General features: G+C 34.6%; 1 protein-coding gene across 1 annotated transcript; it reads right to left on the bottom strand.

Annotated features, from left to right (window-relative positions):
- Positions 1 to 206: 206 nt before the first annotated feature.
- LOC132645737 (protein RGF1 INDUCIBLE TRANSCRIPTION FACTOR 1) lies at positions 207 to 2,600 on the bottom strand. Its single transcript, XM_060362898.1, has 5 exons — positions 1,976 to 2,600; positions 1,688 to 1,864; positions 1,522 to 1,596; positions 1,281 to 1,421; positions 207 to 850 (listed from the first exon to the last, which is right to left on the bottom strand). Exons 1-5 carry the CDS (start codon positions 1,976 to 1,978, stop codon positions 536 to 538), a joined length of 711 nt encoding a protein of 236 aa, XP_060218881.1. The 5' UTR covers positions 1,979 to 2,600; the 3' UTR covers positions 207 to 535.
- Between the last annotated feature and the right edge of the window lie 15,699 nt (positions 2,601 to 18,299).

Here is an 18,299-nt window from a genome sequence, read left to right as displayed (position 1 = left end):
ACACATGCAACGACCTATAAATTCACCTAATAAAAAATGAAGTTCCTCCATTATTATTACTATTATTATAGAGATAAGACTTGCTAATTCAACTGAAATGACGACAACTACAATCATACTGCAAGCTGTAAATATACCATAAAATTGGAATGTTAACAAATTAGCAGGGACAAAGCAAGTACTAAGTAAGACATTAAGACTAATCATTGAATTAAATCGACAAAATAAGCATCAATAGGGGCAAAAGCAAGTACATGTAAAACCAAATGTTAGGTATAACTATTACAGTAATTTCAAAACATTAATACTAATCCAATTCGTATTCACTTGTTTCTCTAGGTCAGAAAGGAAATATAGCTTCCATAATAAGCTCTATGTCAGCAGATAATGGAGAGAAAAAAGCCATTCTACAAAATTGGGAGGTAAATTTTCTTTTTCTTCCTAAATTACCCTTAAAAATAAACTATTTGAATTTCCAATTATATCCTTCAATTCTACCTCCCGACTTCAATTCTCTCCCTAGAAAAACACAAAATTAGTAAAGTGGAGACCGTTGAGGTGTACCCTTTCTCCGGTTCATCCCTGAACCCGGTTGAAAAACAGACCGGAAAGCCGACAAAGTACTACGTTTCTTCCTTACAATCTCAGTTGTTGCAGTACATCCAACCGTATGGCAACCCACTTCTCCGGTTCCACTTGAACCGGACTCGGTTCCAACCGAACCGACCGGTTCAAGAATTGTATCAGGTGTCATTTGACCATCATCCAAACCCGGTTCAGGTAGTGTCATGTAGTCACACCTATAGATGTATTTCGTAAGTTTGCCCTCTGTTCTTAAAATGTGTTGAACCTGTAACAAAAACAAGACGTACCAAGTGAAACAGATTGTATATTAGAAATGAGTCGGTGTCAAAATTCAAAATAATCAACAAAACAAGATTGCAACCAGTAACAAAAATAAGACATACCCAGGTGAAAAAATATTGTATATAAGTAATGGGTCGGTGTCAAAATTCAAAATAATTAACAAAAAAAGATTGCAACCAGTAACAAAAACAAGCCATACCCAGGTGAAAAAGATTGTACATGAAAAATGGGTCAGTGTCAAAATTCAAAATAATTAACAAAAAAAGATTGGAACCACTAGCAAAAAAGAGACGTACCCAGGTGAAAAAGATTGTATATAAGTAAGTAATGGGTCAGTGTCAAAATTCTAAATAATTAGCAAAAAAAGATTTGGGGGGTTATGAATTATCATAATTAAAAAGTGTAGAACTAACCTTGCAAGAGATGGAACAAAAGAGAAATGGATCCTGAAGGCCTCTGTCACAGATTATGCAGCAATTACCTGAGCCTCTACTAGCCCTTGTTTGTGGCCTTTGGTTTAAAAATACCACTTTTGCACTATTTGTAGTGTATGACTGCATTCCAAAAAAGAGCAAAAAAATCTTAGCACTCTATCAGATAATCAAAGAAGAAAGAAACAATTCAAAAGGTGACATTTTTTTCTGAAATACTCACTTGAACAAAAGAACAATCCAGCAATTTATCAGCATCACCAAGCCTTATGACATCATGATACACGTACCTCCTAATCTGCATAGAAAAACATCATAGTATTTCAGAATTATGAACATAATTCAACATGTTTATGATGGTGAAATTTTGAAAAAGAAATGAAGGAGACCTGCAAAAGACGGTGAGAACGGTGACGAGTCAAACAATGGGGGCAAATACCCTCACAACAATCCAAACAAAAAACATTCTTTTCATTCTTCTTAGCATCCTCGTGAATTATGCAAGCATTAAAGAATTTCTCTGTCAACAGTGCAACAAGCCACTGAGGCAAATGTGCATATTCCAACTGCAAAAAACAAAAACAAAACAAAAACAAAAACAAAAAAAGAATCATCAGTATGTAATCACTTTGTTGTAATAGAACTAGAGAATAAAATCAACTAAAAAGAGACCCCACCATGTTTATGTGAATATTCCTCCTCCTTTTTGCTTCGATATATAAGGTTTTTGCAAGTTAAAAAGAAAATAGTGTTTTGGTTAGAAAGAGAAGAAAAAAGGTATGGAGTATTGAGGGGACAGAGGGAAAAGAGGAGGACGGCGCCTGCAAAAAATATTAAGACTGTGGCCTTACTGTAACCAATGAAAGAAGAAGAGTAGTAGTAGTAATAGTGTAGTGGTATGGTATGGTACGGTATATGTGACAATTTGCTAATGGTTTATAGGCTACAATTCCCTCCAATTCGTACTAGTACTATCTCTCTCTTATCTTGTAGTATGTACTAGTACTACTATTCTCTTTCTTTGCAAAATTGCTTTACCCAAACAATGCAGATTTTGATTTGAAACCATTACCAATTTTGTGTAAAATCTTGAACTAAGTCAAAATAAAAGGTGGAGTCTAAAAATTTGTCTCTTCTCAAAGGAAAAGAAAAAAGGAGAAGAAGAACAGATTGATATCCTCTGGTTTGTTTTGTTTCGATTATTGTTTTGTTATTTTTATAGTAATAATTAGCACTATTTACAAGTAAAAGAGCTCGTACCCCAAAGAGCCTATAAGAAATGAGCATTTGGGGGTTTATGTATGGTAGGTTTCTTGGCTAAGAGCACTAAGCAGAAACTGAGTCCCTTCATCTGATCTATCTCTCCCTCTTTCCTTCTTAGCTAAATGACAAGACCCTAAGATGGTGACTCTTTTCTCACATCTCGGTAAAAAAAACAATAAAAATTGACAGATTCAGGTTAAAGGAAGAGTCCGGCATTTTTGTAATTCAAAAAAAAATTGGAACCAAACTAATTCATTCAAAAAAATCAAATTAAGTTTCACGCACAGATTCTGTACGTGAAAGGATCAAAGTGTACATTTATATTTTGTTCCTTTTACGCACAGATTCTGTGCGTGAAACCCTTACCAAAAACTCCCGACCCAACCTTTATTCTTTCTCTTCTCTTTCATTTTCTCCATCTTCACCCTTTCAACACACTTTTGCACTTCCAAAAACATGTCTCAAAGTTTTGAAACTTCAATGTTTGTTATACAACCCGATATTTGTCAATGCAGTTATTACCGTAAACTAAAAACATCAAAGACCCAAGATAATCCGGGTCGCTGTTTTTGGCGTTGTAAAGTGCCCGAAGTAAGTATTTTTACATTTTTTAGTGTTTTTTTTTCACGTTATCCATATATTTTACTTTAAAAAACTGATTTTCTTGTAATGTTTATAGGATATGAGCGGTTGCAAATACTTTTGATGGGAAGATAGCATTCACGTGGATAAAACGGTGGCGGCAAAATTTAAAAATCCAATTTTGGATAGAGATACCGCGACTTCACGTATCTCTAGAGATACCGCTAAGTTGGACTCGCAATTTAAGCTTGTGGAAGCTGAAGAAAAAATTGAAGGTTTGGAGGTGTTGCTCACCGATTCCGAAAAAAAAAAAACGAAATTTGCTGAAGGCTCAACATGAGAAAATAGCTTTGAAAGAAAAACTTAAATTGTGGAAGATTATTTGTGCTATGTTGTTGTTGTTCATTATTTATATGTATTTTGTTTATTAAGTTTAATATTCCTATGGATTATGTTTTTTACTAGTTGTACCTTTTCCCCTGTAATGTAATCTGCACCCTTTATGTACTAATTTAGTTGTGTTTCTTTGTTAAATTGTCAATTAATAATAGACTTTAACAATAAAAGCAAATTAAAAACATGTCAAACTAATTCAAATTGATGACTTCATCATAAAATAAAAATACAAATTAACAGCATTAGTCTGAAACTTAAATGACCCATAATCTAAGACAGTAAGCCTAAATAGACCCTAATCGTCATCAGAATAGAAGTCCTCAATATCATCCTCAGAACGATATTGGCGGTCTCTTAACACACATCTTTTTCCACGAGATGTTAGTTCTCTATCGGTTGATGATGCTTGTTCTTCAGCCAACTTTAGCATGTAAAATCTACAACGTCTTGCCAGCATTCTGTTGTTTTCTTTTCTAATCCTTTGTACGGCCATCTCGCAAGTTGCTGGACCTACTCGAGGCATGGTTAGTGAGTACTTTGTTGGGATTGGAACGTTGAGATTTTCCAAGTCACAAACAAGACGTTCTGATTCGGCAATCCGATGTGACCATTCTCGGCGTAAACTGCAATAATATTCTCGCGGATCTGAATACTTCACACTGCAGAAATCATCATTACGCTCTACAAGAAGGTGCGGATTTATCTCGTCTAGTTTGAAATCACTTGTATCATTCGAAAAACTGCTATGATTTGAACTCTCATCATCACTGCTATTTGGTTCTTTTGGAAGGAGTAAAGACCAAGCTAAGTTTCTACTACTCGATATTGAATATGGTGTAGTCTAATAACAAAAGAAAGGGCTACTTATATAGTTGCAAACCCCTAAGTACCCTCGGGGGGAGGGGGGGGGTCTTTATGACCATACCTACTTACCTTATTATAAGAAAAATATTAATCTTCATCGGACATTTCACAGTCCGAATCCCACTTGGATCTAAATCTTGTGCTACCATGTATACCACATTTTACCCTATGGTAACGTATTTGCATCCGATTGTTCTCTTCGCGAAAACTATTAAGAGTAAAATTAAACTCTTGTGGAGTTCCGCGAGGCATTGACATAGCACCTTTTTTTGGGCGTTTAAGCCCTATTGAAGCTAACTTTTGCTCCAGTGCTTCAGCCTCCCTAACACGCCAATTTCACTCCTCTCTCATTGTTTTATTGTATTCTTGATTGAATCTTTTGTTAGGGTTATTTGAGTAATGGAAATCATCATCATCTAGTTCCCATGTCCTACCGATTGCTTCAAATATTTTTGCTGCGGTAAAACATGTAATAGAATCAAGATTTCCAAATTGGTCGTAGAATGTCATGATAACTCGTTTTAAAGTGAATACTAGTTGTTTGTCAATCATGTTATATAGCACTACATTTTTTGGCCGTTTATTTGAATTAAATTCATATTACGCAATGTTCTTGTGCACAATAGAACATGATTTGACAACACATCATGCATGCCAATTTCAACTTTTTTATGACACCTAAAAGACCGATTGGACAACACAATGCTGAATTTTTGGCCGTTTATTTGAATTAAATTCATATTACGCAATGTTCTTGTGCACAATAGGACATGATTTGACAACACATTATGCATGCCAATTTCAGTTTTTTTATGACACCTAAAGGACCGATTGGACAACACAATGCTAAATTTTTTACCGTTTATTTGAATTAAATTCATATTACGCAATGTTCTTGTGCGCAATAAGACATGATTTGACAACATATCATGCATGCCAATTTCAGCTTTTTTATGACACCTAAAGGACCTATTGGACAACACAATGCTGAATTTTTGACCGTTTATTTGAATTAAATTCATATTACGCCGTGTTCTTGTGCGCAATAGAACATGATTTGACAACACATCATGCATGCCAATTTCAGCTTTTTTATGATACCTAAAAGACCGATTGGACAACACAATGCTGAATTTTTGACCGTTTATTTGAATTAAATTCATATTACGTAATGTTCTTGTGCGCAATAGGGGTAAATATGAATCTATTTAAGAAGAATGTTGGACGGGGTAAAAACTCATCCATTTCTTAAGTCATTCAAAAAAACCTATCCTAAGTCTTACAAAAAATGGCTCAAGATATTCCACCAGTTAAGGTTTCAATACATTGGGATGGTATTATCCTTGATGACAATAGTACAGTTCGTTACAATAAAAGACCAAACGTTCATGTTAAATGTCCACTTGAAATGTCTTATGAATCACTAGTCACTTACATATGTGAAAAAATGAAGGTTAGTCCAGATGAGTATGAAATCTCTATAACAGGCAGATATCCACAATCAGTTTCCAATGGTATAGTGCTTTATGGTAGGCATTATGTCAATGATGATGATTCTTTAAGGGATTATTTGAATGCGCCAGAAGAATTAAAATATTTAGTCGCCCTTGATGTTCTGGAGATGTATGTTGAAAAGATACCCAGAGAGGTCCCGCAACAACAGCCCAGTCAAGCTAACACGTATGGAGATTTTAGTTCTTACGGGGGTATTTTGAGTAGTCAGGTGCCGCTGGAAAATCTTACCCAACAATTTAATCAAACTTGGTAAATATGCATTCTTATATTATTATTTTGTGCAATAGCACGTGTTTATTGTATGTATTGATAAATAACCATTTTTAAATCTTTGTAGGGGTTATAGACCTGATACGAGTAATGTTGGGCAGTCATCTCAATTTAGTGGAGCAAGTCATTATTATCAGAACTCTCAGTCCAGTGGAGCGGATTATTACAATCATTCTCAGTTCAGTGGAGCTGATTATTATAATAATTTCCAGTTCGGTGCAGCTGATTATTATCAAAACTCGCCAGTATTACTAACTGTGGATGAAAGGCAGTCCTCTCAGTTTGGTGGAATTGATCATTCTCCACATCATGCTCATAATCAATATGTGTAGGTTCATCTCCCAGATGCTAAATAATTTATATATATATATATATATATATATATATATATATATATATATATATATATATATATATATATATATATATATATATATATATATATATATATATATATATATTTGTAAATTTGGAATTTAACATATGTTTTTTATCGTGTAGGAGGAGGCCTTTCTTAGATGACGTTGATTGTCCAAGTTATATTGATACATCAGAGAGTGATGGCGATGAACCAGCTAATAATGCAGAGGTAACCGATGATGAAGATAGTGAAGGGGATGAAGATACGCATTGTAGTCCCCAAAACCAACTAGAACCAACTCAACAACACGTACCACCTCCGATGGCCGAAAACCCAATTCCTGACAGCTCAATGCAATGGCATTCTGACTATATTCCATATCTTGACAGTCTCCAAGGTCGTGAGGATGCATTTGTCTTCACAAGAGATAATTATCAAAGTCACCAAAAAATGTGGATTGAACCGAAAAATCCCATGACTGATGAATGCGTCATTGCAAAAGGAATGCAGTTCACATAAAACAAGATGTTGCAACGGGCTGTCAGAATGTATTGTGTAAAGGGTATGAGGGAGTTTAAGGTTGATGACTCAAACAGATCGATATGGAGGCTGATTTGTAGGCGACATACTCAAGGCTGTCGGTGGTTGCTTCGGGAAATTGCTAAGCCGGATGGTCTGTGGGAAATCACAAAATTCCACCCGAAGCACACTTGTGATATGGGACAAAGTCGAGCAAATCATTGTAATCTAGATATAAACATGATTACTCATGTGTTACTTAAACACAGTGAGGAAACTCCAAGGTAATTTATTTGACCATTTACATTATATATTTTATAGCAATTAAAATATCATTGTTAAATGTTGTTTGTTTAAACTTATGCAGGATGCCTATCAAAACTTGTATTGGCATGGACCACTCAAAATATGGTAAAACCACAAGCAAGAGAAAGAGATTTCTCGGGCGTCGACGTGCTTTTGAAACGATCTTTGGAACTTGGGAATCCTCTTTTCAGGCGTTGCCGGGGTATATGGCAGTTCTACAACATGCTAATCCTGGAACTGTTGTACAGTGGCGGCTTTTAGAGGGCAGAATTTTCGACTTCGTCTTTTGGGCATTCAAACCAAGTATTGATGATTTTGCTCACTGCAAGAATGTGATATCGATAGATGGGACCCATGTGTATGGCCAATATGACATTAAGCTCCTAATTGCAGTAGGTATAGATGCCAATGGGTCAATATTCCCTCTTGCTTTCGTAATTGCCGCCAACGAGAGCAACGAGACATGGGGGATGTTCTTGACTCATCTACAAACTCATGTTATTAAGGTTCGTCAGGACATATGTGTCCTATCGAATCGTCATAAAGGCATATTGCACAATATGCGTACTCTGGAAGGGTGGCAGCCTCCACATGCTTACCATCGATATTGCTTAAGACACTTAAAGGCTAATTTGCAAACAAAGTTTGGAAATGGCACTATAAATAAATTGATGTGGGGGCTGCGATGCAGCATCAACAAAGAAAATGGGCTGCAAGAATGGAGCTGCTAAGGGAAGTGAGTGAAGAGGCATATGTTTGGTTGATGAAATTAGAAGTTGAAAAATGGACTCTTTATGCTGATGGAGGAAGGAGATGGGGCATGCTCACAAAGAACAGCTCGGAGTCTTTCAATGGACTCCTCAAATCTGCTCGAGGACTACCTGTCACAACAATGGTAAGACTAACTTTCAGGCAGGTCGTGGAGCGATTTGCGGATAGGACAAGGCAGGCCATAGCTATATTAGCCGACGAGGAAACATGGATGCCAAAGCCCTACAAAAAATGGAGCACTGTAGAAGAAAGGCATAGGGTCACCAAATGACCGAGGATGACGTCGTTCAACGAGTGTATGAAGTTAGAACGGGTTATTGCGACGGCAAAGGAGGAAACAAACATATCGGTATTAAGCGTACACAATCATGCACTTATGGTAAGTGGCAAATGTACCACATGCCATGTTCTCATGCAGTTAAGTGCTTTGAGAGAATGGCCAGAAATGTAACTGATTATGTGGCGGAGGAATATAAGGTCGTAAAATAACTTAAAGCATATTCCAGCCAATTCCGTCCCCTTGGTGATCAAGCTTATTGGCTAGTGGCGCCGTTTTCTATGATTGCGAACAAGAACCATATCCGTAAATTGGAAAAAAACAAGCTAACCCGCTATCACAATCAAATGGATATTAGCGAAAAGACTTACTCTCGCAAGTACTCGACATGTAAGCAATTTGGGCATGATAAGCGTTCATGTGGGCAAAACTCTCATGGTGGCAGCACATCTGGAAGTAGAAGAGTGTCTAGAACTTTTTTTTTAGTCTATTGTAATTTAATGATGTATTTCATTGCTAATGGAATGAAATATTTTTCAATTATTATGAACCTCTCGTATTGGATGAATTATTTTTAAATATTATATTTATTTTTGCACATTCAAAAAGTGCGGATTACACAATACAATAACAAAATAAAAAAGACATAAAAGAATCCGCACCCTATAAAATATGGCACTTAAACCTAAATATAACAAGTTTTCAAACGTACTTCGGAGCACTTTACAACCCCTAAAACGACAATTCAAATGTATATTTATGCTTGATGTAATGAGCCGATATTATTGTACACTAAAAAAAAATATTAAGTTCTATATAAAATATTTATATTCCGGTGTTTTGAACGTGACTAATCTTCGGTCAAAGTACGCAAAAAACCTTAATTTTTGAGTTTGAGAAAAGAAAGAATAAAGGTTGGGTCGGGGGTTTTAGGTAAGGGTTTCACGCACAAAATCTGTGCGTGAAAGGGAAAAAATGTAAATGTACACTTTGGCCCTTTCACGCACAGAATCTGTGTGTGAAGCCTAGTTTGGTTTTTTTTTTTTTTTTTATTGGGTTAGTTTGGTTCCAATTTTTTTTTTTGGGTTACAAAAGTGTCGGACTCGTTAATGGAAATTAGGAAGTGACCCTATTTAAATTTTCAAGAAAAGGTCCATATATGCCCGCAGACTATGCGAAATTGCACACATTTGCCCGTCGTTTAAAGGTCAGTCCGCCCATGCCCCTAACGTTACGTTTTGCGTCACCCATGCCCCTGAGTTAACGAAACCTGACAAAAATATTGGAGGGGAAATTTGTGCAGTTCCGCATAGTATAGGGTCATATTTGTCCACTGAAATTCCTAAATATTATGGCACAAAAGAAACAATACGGCACAATATATCACTGCACTCCAAAACATAAAAAACATTTGCAATTACAATCCATGCATTCATCATTACATTCCATTTAAATTATACAACTAAAAGATCAAATGCAATTACAACCATCTTTTAAAGATTGTTTTCACAAACAAGAGCACCATTTTACCTTTTCAAAAGATTTGTTTTACTAATGATAATATCTTCTTCTTTTTTCAATTAGTTGATGACCTGGATAGTTTTTTCTAGATATTTTTTGTCTTCCCAGTCCCAATATCTATACGATAATGCATGCAACAACTGCCGCACAAAACATAAACATAAAAAAAAATTCATTACAGATCTGCCACAAAAAAATCACAAGGAAAAAGAGATAACTTACATTAGACTTATGACACCTGAAAAAACGTCTCCTGCAGTGCTGAAATTTTGATAGCAATAATTGAGAGAATATTACATTTTAGGGATTTATATGGTCTTACATAAAATTTAATGTGGTCTGGCCCTTTCGCGAATTCCACGCAAAACATAAATTTAGTAAAATTATTTGGAGTCCATGATGTGAGATGGAGTGACGAACCCTTCCACAATTATTTGAAGAACTCGAAGCTTCCGACATTTCATAAACAAGTGAAAGAATAAGAGTGCAAAGTGTGGGTTGCACGATAAGTGTGGAGTTTCAAAATGCAGTACCAGAAAATCATTGGCTAGCATAAAGTGCACTACAAAAAAAATCTAAGAACTATTGGTACAAGAAGAAGTTGTTGCATGCATTATCGTGTAGATATTGGGACTGGGAAGACGAAAAATATCTAGAAAGAATTATCCAGGTCATCAATTGACCAAAAAAAAAAAAGATATTATCATTAGTAAAATAAATCTTTTGAAAAGGTAAAATGGTGCTCTTGTTTGTGCAAAATAATCTTTAAAAGATGGTTGTAATTGCATTTGATCTTTTAGTTGTATAATTTAGATGTAATGTAATAGTGGATGCATTAATTGTAATTGCAAATGTTTTATATATTTTGGAATACAGTGATATTTTGTGCCATATTTTTGCTTTTGTGCCATAATTTAGGAATTTCAATGGATCAAATATGACCCTATACTATGCGGAACTGCACAAATTTGCCCTTCAATATTTTTGTCAGGTTTCTGTTAACTCAACAGCATGGGTGACGCAAAACGTAACGTTAGGGGCATGGGCGAACTGACTTTTAAACGACGGGTAAATGCTTGTAATTTCGTATAGTACGCGGGCATACATGAACCTTTGCCGTTAAATTTTTAACTTTGGTGATAAAGCATAATCGTTTTGGGATATGCTCAATTTTGAGCTATGTTTATCAGATAGCCAGACCACTGTTAGGTAGCCTATTATGATCCTATAAAAAATCTACATTACTATTTTGTGACAAATTTTTGAAGAAAATATGGAAAAGAACGAGTGATGGTAGAAATTGGAAGGCATTTGCTAAGCGGAAATTCCCAAGGGAGTCAAGAGAATACTTGAAGTCACACTAGACTTGCACTGTTTTTCAAGATTTAGAAGTAGATATTTCAAAAAGATTTTGTGAATCACTAATAGATATTCTAATGTACATTCTTTTTTATCATTTTACTAATTCTGTTGTTAAAAGGAAAAAAGAAAACCAATAATTGATGATAAAGAAGTCAAAGTAGCTTTCACATTGAGCTTGTGCAATATATATGATGAAGGCAGGGACAGAAAGAAAAAGCCAGCTAACTTTTCCCAATTTTAGCATACTGTAATGGTCGCATGAACTCCAAAGCCAGCCTTGGAACCATGCCCTATTTACTATACTAGTCATTTTTACACACAGCTCATACCTGTGCTGTTGTATCTTACATATACAGACGAATTTAATAAATATGTTGATTGTATTTTTTGACTCAATTGTCATTCGTTGTGTTTGAAGACCTGTAGAGTTGTATATTTCTCCGTTAAAGGAAACAAAAAAGGAGTAGCCTATTGGTTTTTTACCTTTTTATGATCATGGTGTCGAGGTCAGTATAAGCGCATCTCAACCAATTTTATGGGATGTCGATGACTTTTCAATAGTATATGCATCGGGTAACTCTATTTATCAATACTTAGATAGAAGTAGAAATTATCTAGTAGGCGTTTGACCATAGATTCCAAATATATTTATTTGAATTTTATGAAATTTTATGAAATTAGAGTCGAAGATAGAGTTTTGTTTGGTTATACTTTTCTAAAGGAGAGAAGAGTCCATCTTAATTGAAATTTATGAAGATGGAGTCGCAAAACAAGTTAGAATTGAAGTTGTTTTTTAAACTTGGAATCCAACCTCAAGTTGGATTTGGAATTTTCGTGGCTAAACACAATTTTGAAATAAAGTGAAAAATTATCCTTTTCTCCGAAAAAAAGTGAATAATTCTCACACCAAATGGTTTCCAAATATTTTTACCTCCACTGAAATTTGAACTTAATACCTAGTGAAATTCGATTTACTTCACCTACTAAACATCCTCAATCTTAAGTAAAGGATTAGCCTTGTTACTCTCTCACATTTGATGATTCATTCCTAATATTTTCATTGTTACTATATTATTTTTTACACGGGAGATTTATAAAATTTAACGTTGCTAGTCCTCTTAAGGGAGATCTTTACAGAATTATTTTCTTCAGTCAAAATTATAACTGACCATAAAAATTATTTCGTCAAAGCAACAAGTTTCTATCATTTGTCTTCACATTAACGTATTATTTAACCATAGTTAGTTAACATATATTCCAACGCGTGTTTAACACTTGTCGTGATAAATTAACATGAATTAGTATTAAATTCAAATATAAGTAGATATCTTCATTGTCAAAGCCAATAGTCGTGTTTGAATTAGGACTAGTGAGGACGAGCGGATTTCTCTGTAAAAGAAAAAGAAACAGAAGAGGGACTAGCTGATTGTTACTGGATAAAGGTTGGACTAATGGTGTTGGAATAATGTGGGGTGAGATGAATAAATTTGTAGTTTTTACCGTATAGTTAGTTGATCTAAGAATTTAAAAGTTTTATAACTCTTATTCAAAGAGAATTATTGGTTGAGTGACCATACCAGAGATTAACCAAGTCAACCATATATACACATTAATTAAGTTTAATTATATATGATGAGCAAAAAATGCATATAAATTTATTGTTCACTTATGGAAATTATAAGAAGTAAGTAAAATTTTGATAAAATTGACCCTGTCGTTTGAACATTGAAGTTACATACCGTTAATGGACAATGATTGATTTTTACCTTATTCTATTGCCTTATTTGGCAATAAATAGTACTATTTCCGTATTGCAAATACCGAACGTCAATATTTGAAATATTAATAGAATATTTAAAATGATGTTGGATGATTATTTCAAGTGAAGCAAAGGTTTTTCAACCACAAAATAATTTTCTTCTGTAGTAAAATTTTATATCCAAACCCTCAATTACTCTTTTTTTCAACTTCAACCCCAAATATTATTTTCTTTTCTTTTTCTAAAAATAAACTAAACCAGATATTGCTCCAAATGCCTTTTTGGACAGAGAACTATACTGGGCTGGATGTCTACAGTACAAATTGGTCAACGAGTATTGCTTGCTCTGAAGAGGGAAGGCATGGATGGGCTAGGCTTCATATTTGTCTTTATATAACGGTCCATTTGCATCTCATTCCGTGGGCTATATAACGTGTAATTTGCCTTCAGGACGCCATTTAAATTTATTTTGAATTTAAGAAAATTTGTGCAAAAATTACTTCAATGCCACACAACCATAATAAAAATAAAAATAATGTTTTCACGAGTTATGTTGGGGAAGATATAACTTTGGTACAATTCTCATTTTATTTATTTTGTTAAATTTTTCACATGTCTTACCCCATGTTTGGATGGTGGTTTCCCATAGTTCATTAATGTATGGTTTTGTATGAAACCATGTTTGTTTCATTGTTCTTAAAATTATGTGGTATAGTGTTGTAAACCCGTGGTTTATTCCATGGTTATATAACCATGAAAAGTCTCAATTTTTATAACCACGGATTTGGTGGTTTTTCCGTAGTTATGTATTTCATTTTCCCATTATACCCCACCTTCCACCATTCACCCCACCCCATCCCCACCCTACCACTCACCCTCACCCCCACCTTCCACCATCCACCCCACCCCCACCTTACCACTCACCCCTCACCCTACCACTCACCCCCACCCCCACCCTTATCACACAACCACCCACCCCTCCACCACCCACTACCCCTCACCACCACCCAACCCCACCCCCACAACCACTCACCCCAACCCCACCACCCACTACCCCTATCCTTATCTCATAACCACCTACTTCACACTACCCACCCCTCCACCACCCACTACCCCTCACCACCACCCACCCCCACCCTACCAACCACTACGTCTACCCCCATCCCACAACCACCAACCTCACACCACCCACCCCTCCACCACCCCCACTCACTACCTACTTATTTTTTAAAGTTCCTATTTTATTCTTTATTTGAGTTTTATTAATATATATAAACTAATTTTTAATTAAGAGTCAAGGGTATTTTAGTAAACTTACAAGTTATTATACAGTACCATACAATCAAACCAAACAATACAAATGTTATTAAACAACAACAAACGATACAGTCTATCCAAACATTGTTTTCATTAATACAGTACAATACAATACAACACCATATTGTACCATACCATACTGTACATTAATGAACCTCGAGAAACAACCATCCAAACAGAGGGTTAGCGAATTAATAAACGGAAAAGGGCCAAATATACCCCTGTACTGTTGGAAAAGGATTACATGTACCCCTCGTTATACTTTGGGTTCAAATATATTCCTGCAGTTATACTTTCGGCTCAAATATGCCCCTGTCGTTATGCAGTGGCACAAATATACCTCTCATTTTAACGGAAAGACATGTGTCATCATCTTATTAGTCTATTTTAAATTATTCCCCAATTAATTAAAATTTAATCCATAATCCGATATCCAATTAATAAAACCCATACCCGTACCCAGAAAAGTAGAGGCAAGCATGGAACATCTTCTTCAATGGCTACTTCTTCAATCCAGCCACTTCTTTTAGGTGCAGAGGAGAAGAAACAAGACGAAGATGAAGACCAAGATTGCAACAATAGTGAAGAATCTACAGAGGAGATCCAAAAAATCTGTTACTATTGAGATATATACTATTAACCATGTGTTTGGATATAGTGTTTATTAAAGAACAATTGTTTATTCAATTTTTAATAAAGAGTTAAATAGATCATGTACTAATATGCGTGTCCTTTACTTATATAGTAGATGATTTAGTGTATAGAGTTTAGCTTATACACGGAAGATTAAATCATCGGTTCTTATAAGTATAAAGTTTATTTCACAATCTAAGATGAAAATTGGACAAAGCCATCGGTATGATTGTAGCACAAGATTAAATATAAGGCATCTTCATTATGGGACGGTATACTTCCGTCTTCTTGTGCTAATACATTTTGTATGTATTGAGCGGACCAAATAGAAATAAGTGTTTTTGTACTGAATATATAAAACAAATTCTCTAGTTCATTAAATATACTTATACTCTAAATCTTGATATAATTATTACGATCAATGTGATTTGTTCATTATTTTGATTTATTAAAGGTACGACTCAATTGCGGGTCTATGTATTCCTGGTAAATTAGATAATGGCAAAATACATTTGTGAAATAATAATTAGTTGATAGAATACACGTCTCGACTTTGAGATTGACGATACCCCTTTATGAATGCTTATAAGTCTCGTGTGAAAACCTTGTCGATGGATTTTGTATCCGTCACACGATATAAGTTAAGCGGAAATATAAAGGATCTAATTAGTCAATGAATTAAATTGTCAGTACTTTAATTTAATTGATTGGTATTTGCAATCTTAACATCAGGAGTTAAATAAGTGAAAGATTTCGAAATTAAACTACAGAGTGCAATTACAGTTTTTTAATGGAATAAATTGTAATTTAGGATTAATTCATTCATATTCCGAATTAATACCACAATTGGAGCCTCGTTATTAAATTTGTGATCCCTGCTATGCCTAATTATTCTTGGACCTGAAAAATAATATTCTTTGGGGAAAAACAAGTCCACACGTTTTGGACTAAGGTTTGCACCCTAAAATGTGGTCATATATAATACGCAAGGTTTGCACCCTAAAATGTGGTCATATATAATGCGCTTTTTCAGCCCTAAGAGGTAGGCTTTTTCATGAGCCTTAATACTTGCCACACAAGTATTCACAGTCCAAAGACTATTTAGGTTACATAGCAGAAGACTACAGATCGTGGAACTGGAGGATGATCTGCTCGTGATTGAAGGTTCGATTCGCGGTCGTGGTTGCGATCACGCTTCAAGAGATAAATATCGATCTTATGTTTGATTAAAATCTTTGATTATGTGTTATCTATATTACATGTAAGTTCGATCCTGGCTATTTGCTTCCACTGTTTATGCCTGTATTCCATCGGTTACATCGTCTCTAGTTATAAGCTGCTTACCCCATCAGCTTAAGCTTGATATTTCAGTTGATTTCATCAAGTATAACAGCTTATGCTAAAGAGTAAAGGGCTAATCAAGTCTCCAAAAAAACAAAATACTAATAAATGATGACAGTTTCTGGTGTGATAATGAACCATTTTATCCCAGATTTAAATATCTTATGGTTTTGTAGATTTTAACCATTGATTTCTTGGTACATGGAATCGTTAGATTCGGGTGAATTTAAAACACAAAAGCAATAATACGAGGAATTATTTAAATGGGTTAAAAAGTCAATGTAAATTGGTTGTATCCATTAGATTCTCTAGACTCAACTGCACACAAATTGGTAGCCTTAAGAACACAATAGTGTCTCTCCGTCTTTCTGAGGTTGTGCAGACTGAAATTTTATGTGCAGAAGCAGCCGTTGAAGAAGTTTTTTCAAGCTTGCTCCAAATTTTCAAGGTATGATATTTTAATTAAATTTAGGAGTTAAATTTTAATTAATTAGGGATAAGTTTAAAATAGACTAATAAGATAATGACACGTGTCCCTCTGTTAAAATGAGTATATTTGTGTCACTGTATAACGACAGGGGTATATTTGAGCCCAAAGTATAAAGAGGGTATATGTAGCCCTTTTCCAATAGTACAAGGGTGTATTTGGCCCTTTTCCGATTAACAAATCTTTCATTAGTCAAAAATTATGTCGGGTTTAGCCTTCATATAATCTGCATTCCCCTATCTTGTTAAATTTGATCACAAATTTTACCGGATCAGAAAGTCTGCCTTGTTCACAAGTTATGCCGGGCCGGCATAACTTTGATATAATCTTCATTTTACCTATCTTGTTAAATTGTTCACAAGTTTTTCTGGATTGACAAATATTGCTTGTGTTATTAAATTGTTCACAGGTTTTTTTTTTTTTCCTGATGAGCAAGACTTGATACTATCTCCATTCTACCTATCTTTATTGTTCACAAGTTTTTCTCCCTACAAGCATTACTTGATACTATTTACATTATACCTATTTTGTTAAATTGTTCATAAATTTATGTGAATTGACAAAACTTGTATGTGTTAGTCAATTATTCACAAACTTTTTGCCTGACGGGTACAAATAATATTATTTTCATTCTACCTAAGGAGCCGTTTGGACATGAATTGAAATCATGAGATGAAATCATGTTTGGACATGCAATTTGAATTTCTTAAGTTGTATTTTTTCTTATAGAAATAAAACCCCACAAGTTGTGAAAACCGTCAAAACTTTCCCAATTTTTATACAATCTTACCAAATGAGCAAGTCATATTTCATAACAAGATTAATACACTACTAGAAGACCTTTCTAAAAAATACAACATCATTTGATCAAACTTTAGTTCAATAAAATGGAAAATTGAACATGAGTTATAGGGTAACTAATCTTTAATATAATCCTCCCACATGGTTGGTAAGAGTAAATTTGTTATAAATATAGTACCAACTTGTAGATGTTTAATATTTGATATAAATGGTTGGTAAAAATGATTGGTAAATATATCTATCAACTTATGGACTATTTTTACAAAATTATAAACTTATGAGTCAACTTTTACATTTAAAAAATTTGAAATCATGATTTGGAATCCCAAATCATGTCTTTTTGGATGATTTTTTCATCTCATCTCATGAGATGAAAGATGAAATCACATGTCCAAATGCTTATTTCATCTCATGAGATGAAATCGCATGTCCAAACGCTTATGGACCTAGACTTTACCCGTAGGTCACCTGCAGAAAAGGTTTGAGTAACCACTGAACCCACTTTATAGATGCTGTATGTTCCCAATGGTTTTATCACTCTCTATCCAATTCATTCTTTCGCTTTTCTTCAATAAACTAGATGTTTGACGCCTGTGCACATGTGACTTGGAGTATTTTTTACATGTTTGAATCAAAATTACAGAGCTGCACAACAA

Source organism: Lycium barbarum, chromosome 6, assembly GCF_019175385.1.
Source record: "Lycium barbarum isolate Lr01 chromosome 6, ASM1917538v2, whole genome shotgun sequence".
Classification (NCBI taxonomy): Eukaryota; Viridiplantae; Streptophyta; class Magnoliopsida; order Solanales; family Solanaceae; genus Lycium; species Lycium barbarum.
Note: the sequence above shows the minus strand (reverse complement) of the source record. Positions and strands in the feature narration are given on the sequence as shown.

What these genes read in the sequence shown, in the direction of transcription:
- LOC132645737 (XM_060362898.1), bottom strand. An exon ending in TGGATTGTTCTTTTGTTCAA is followed by an intron (nt 1,422 to 1,521) that starts GTGAGTATTTCA and finishes TTTGGAATGCAG; the next exon opens with TCATACACTACAAATAGTGC. An exon ending in TTTGTTCCATCTCTTGCAAG is followed by an intron (nt 851 to 1,280) that starts GTTAGTTCTACA and finishes TTTTTGTTACAG; the next exon opens with GTTCAACACATTTTAAGAAC.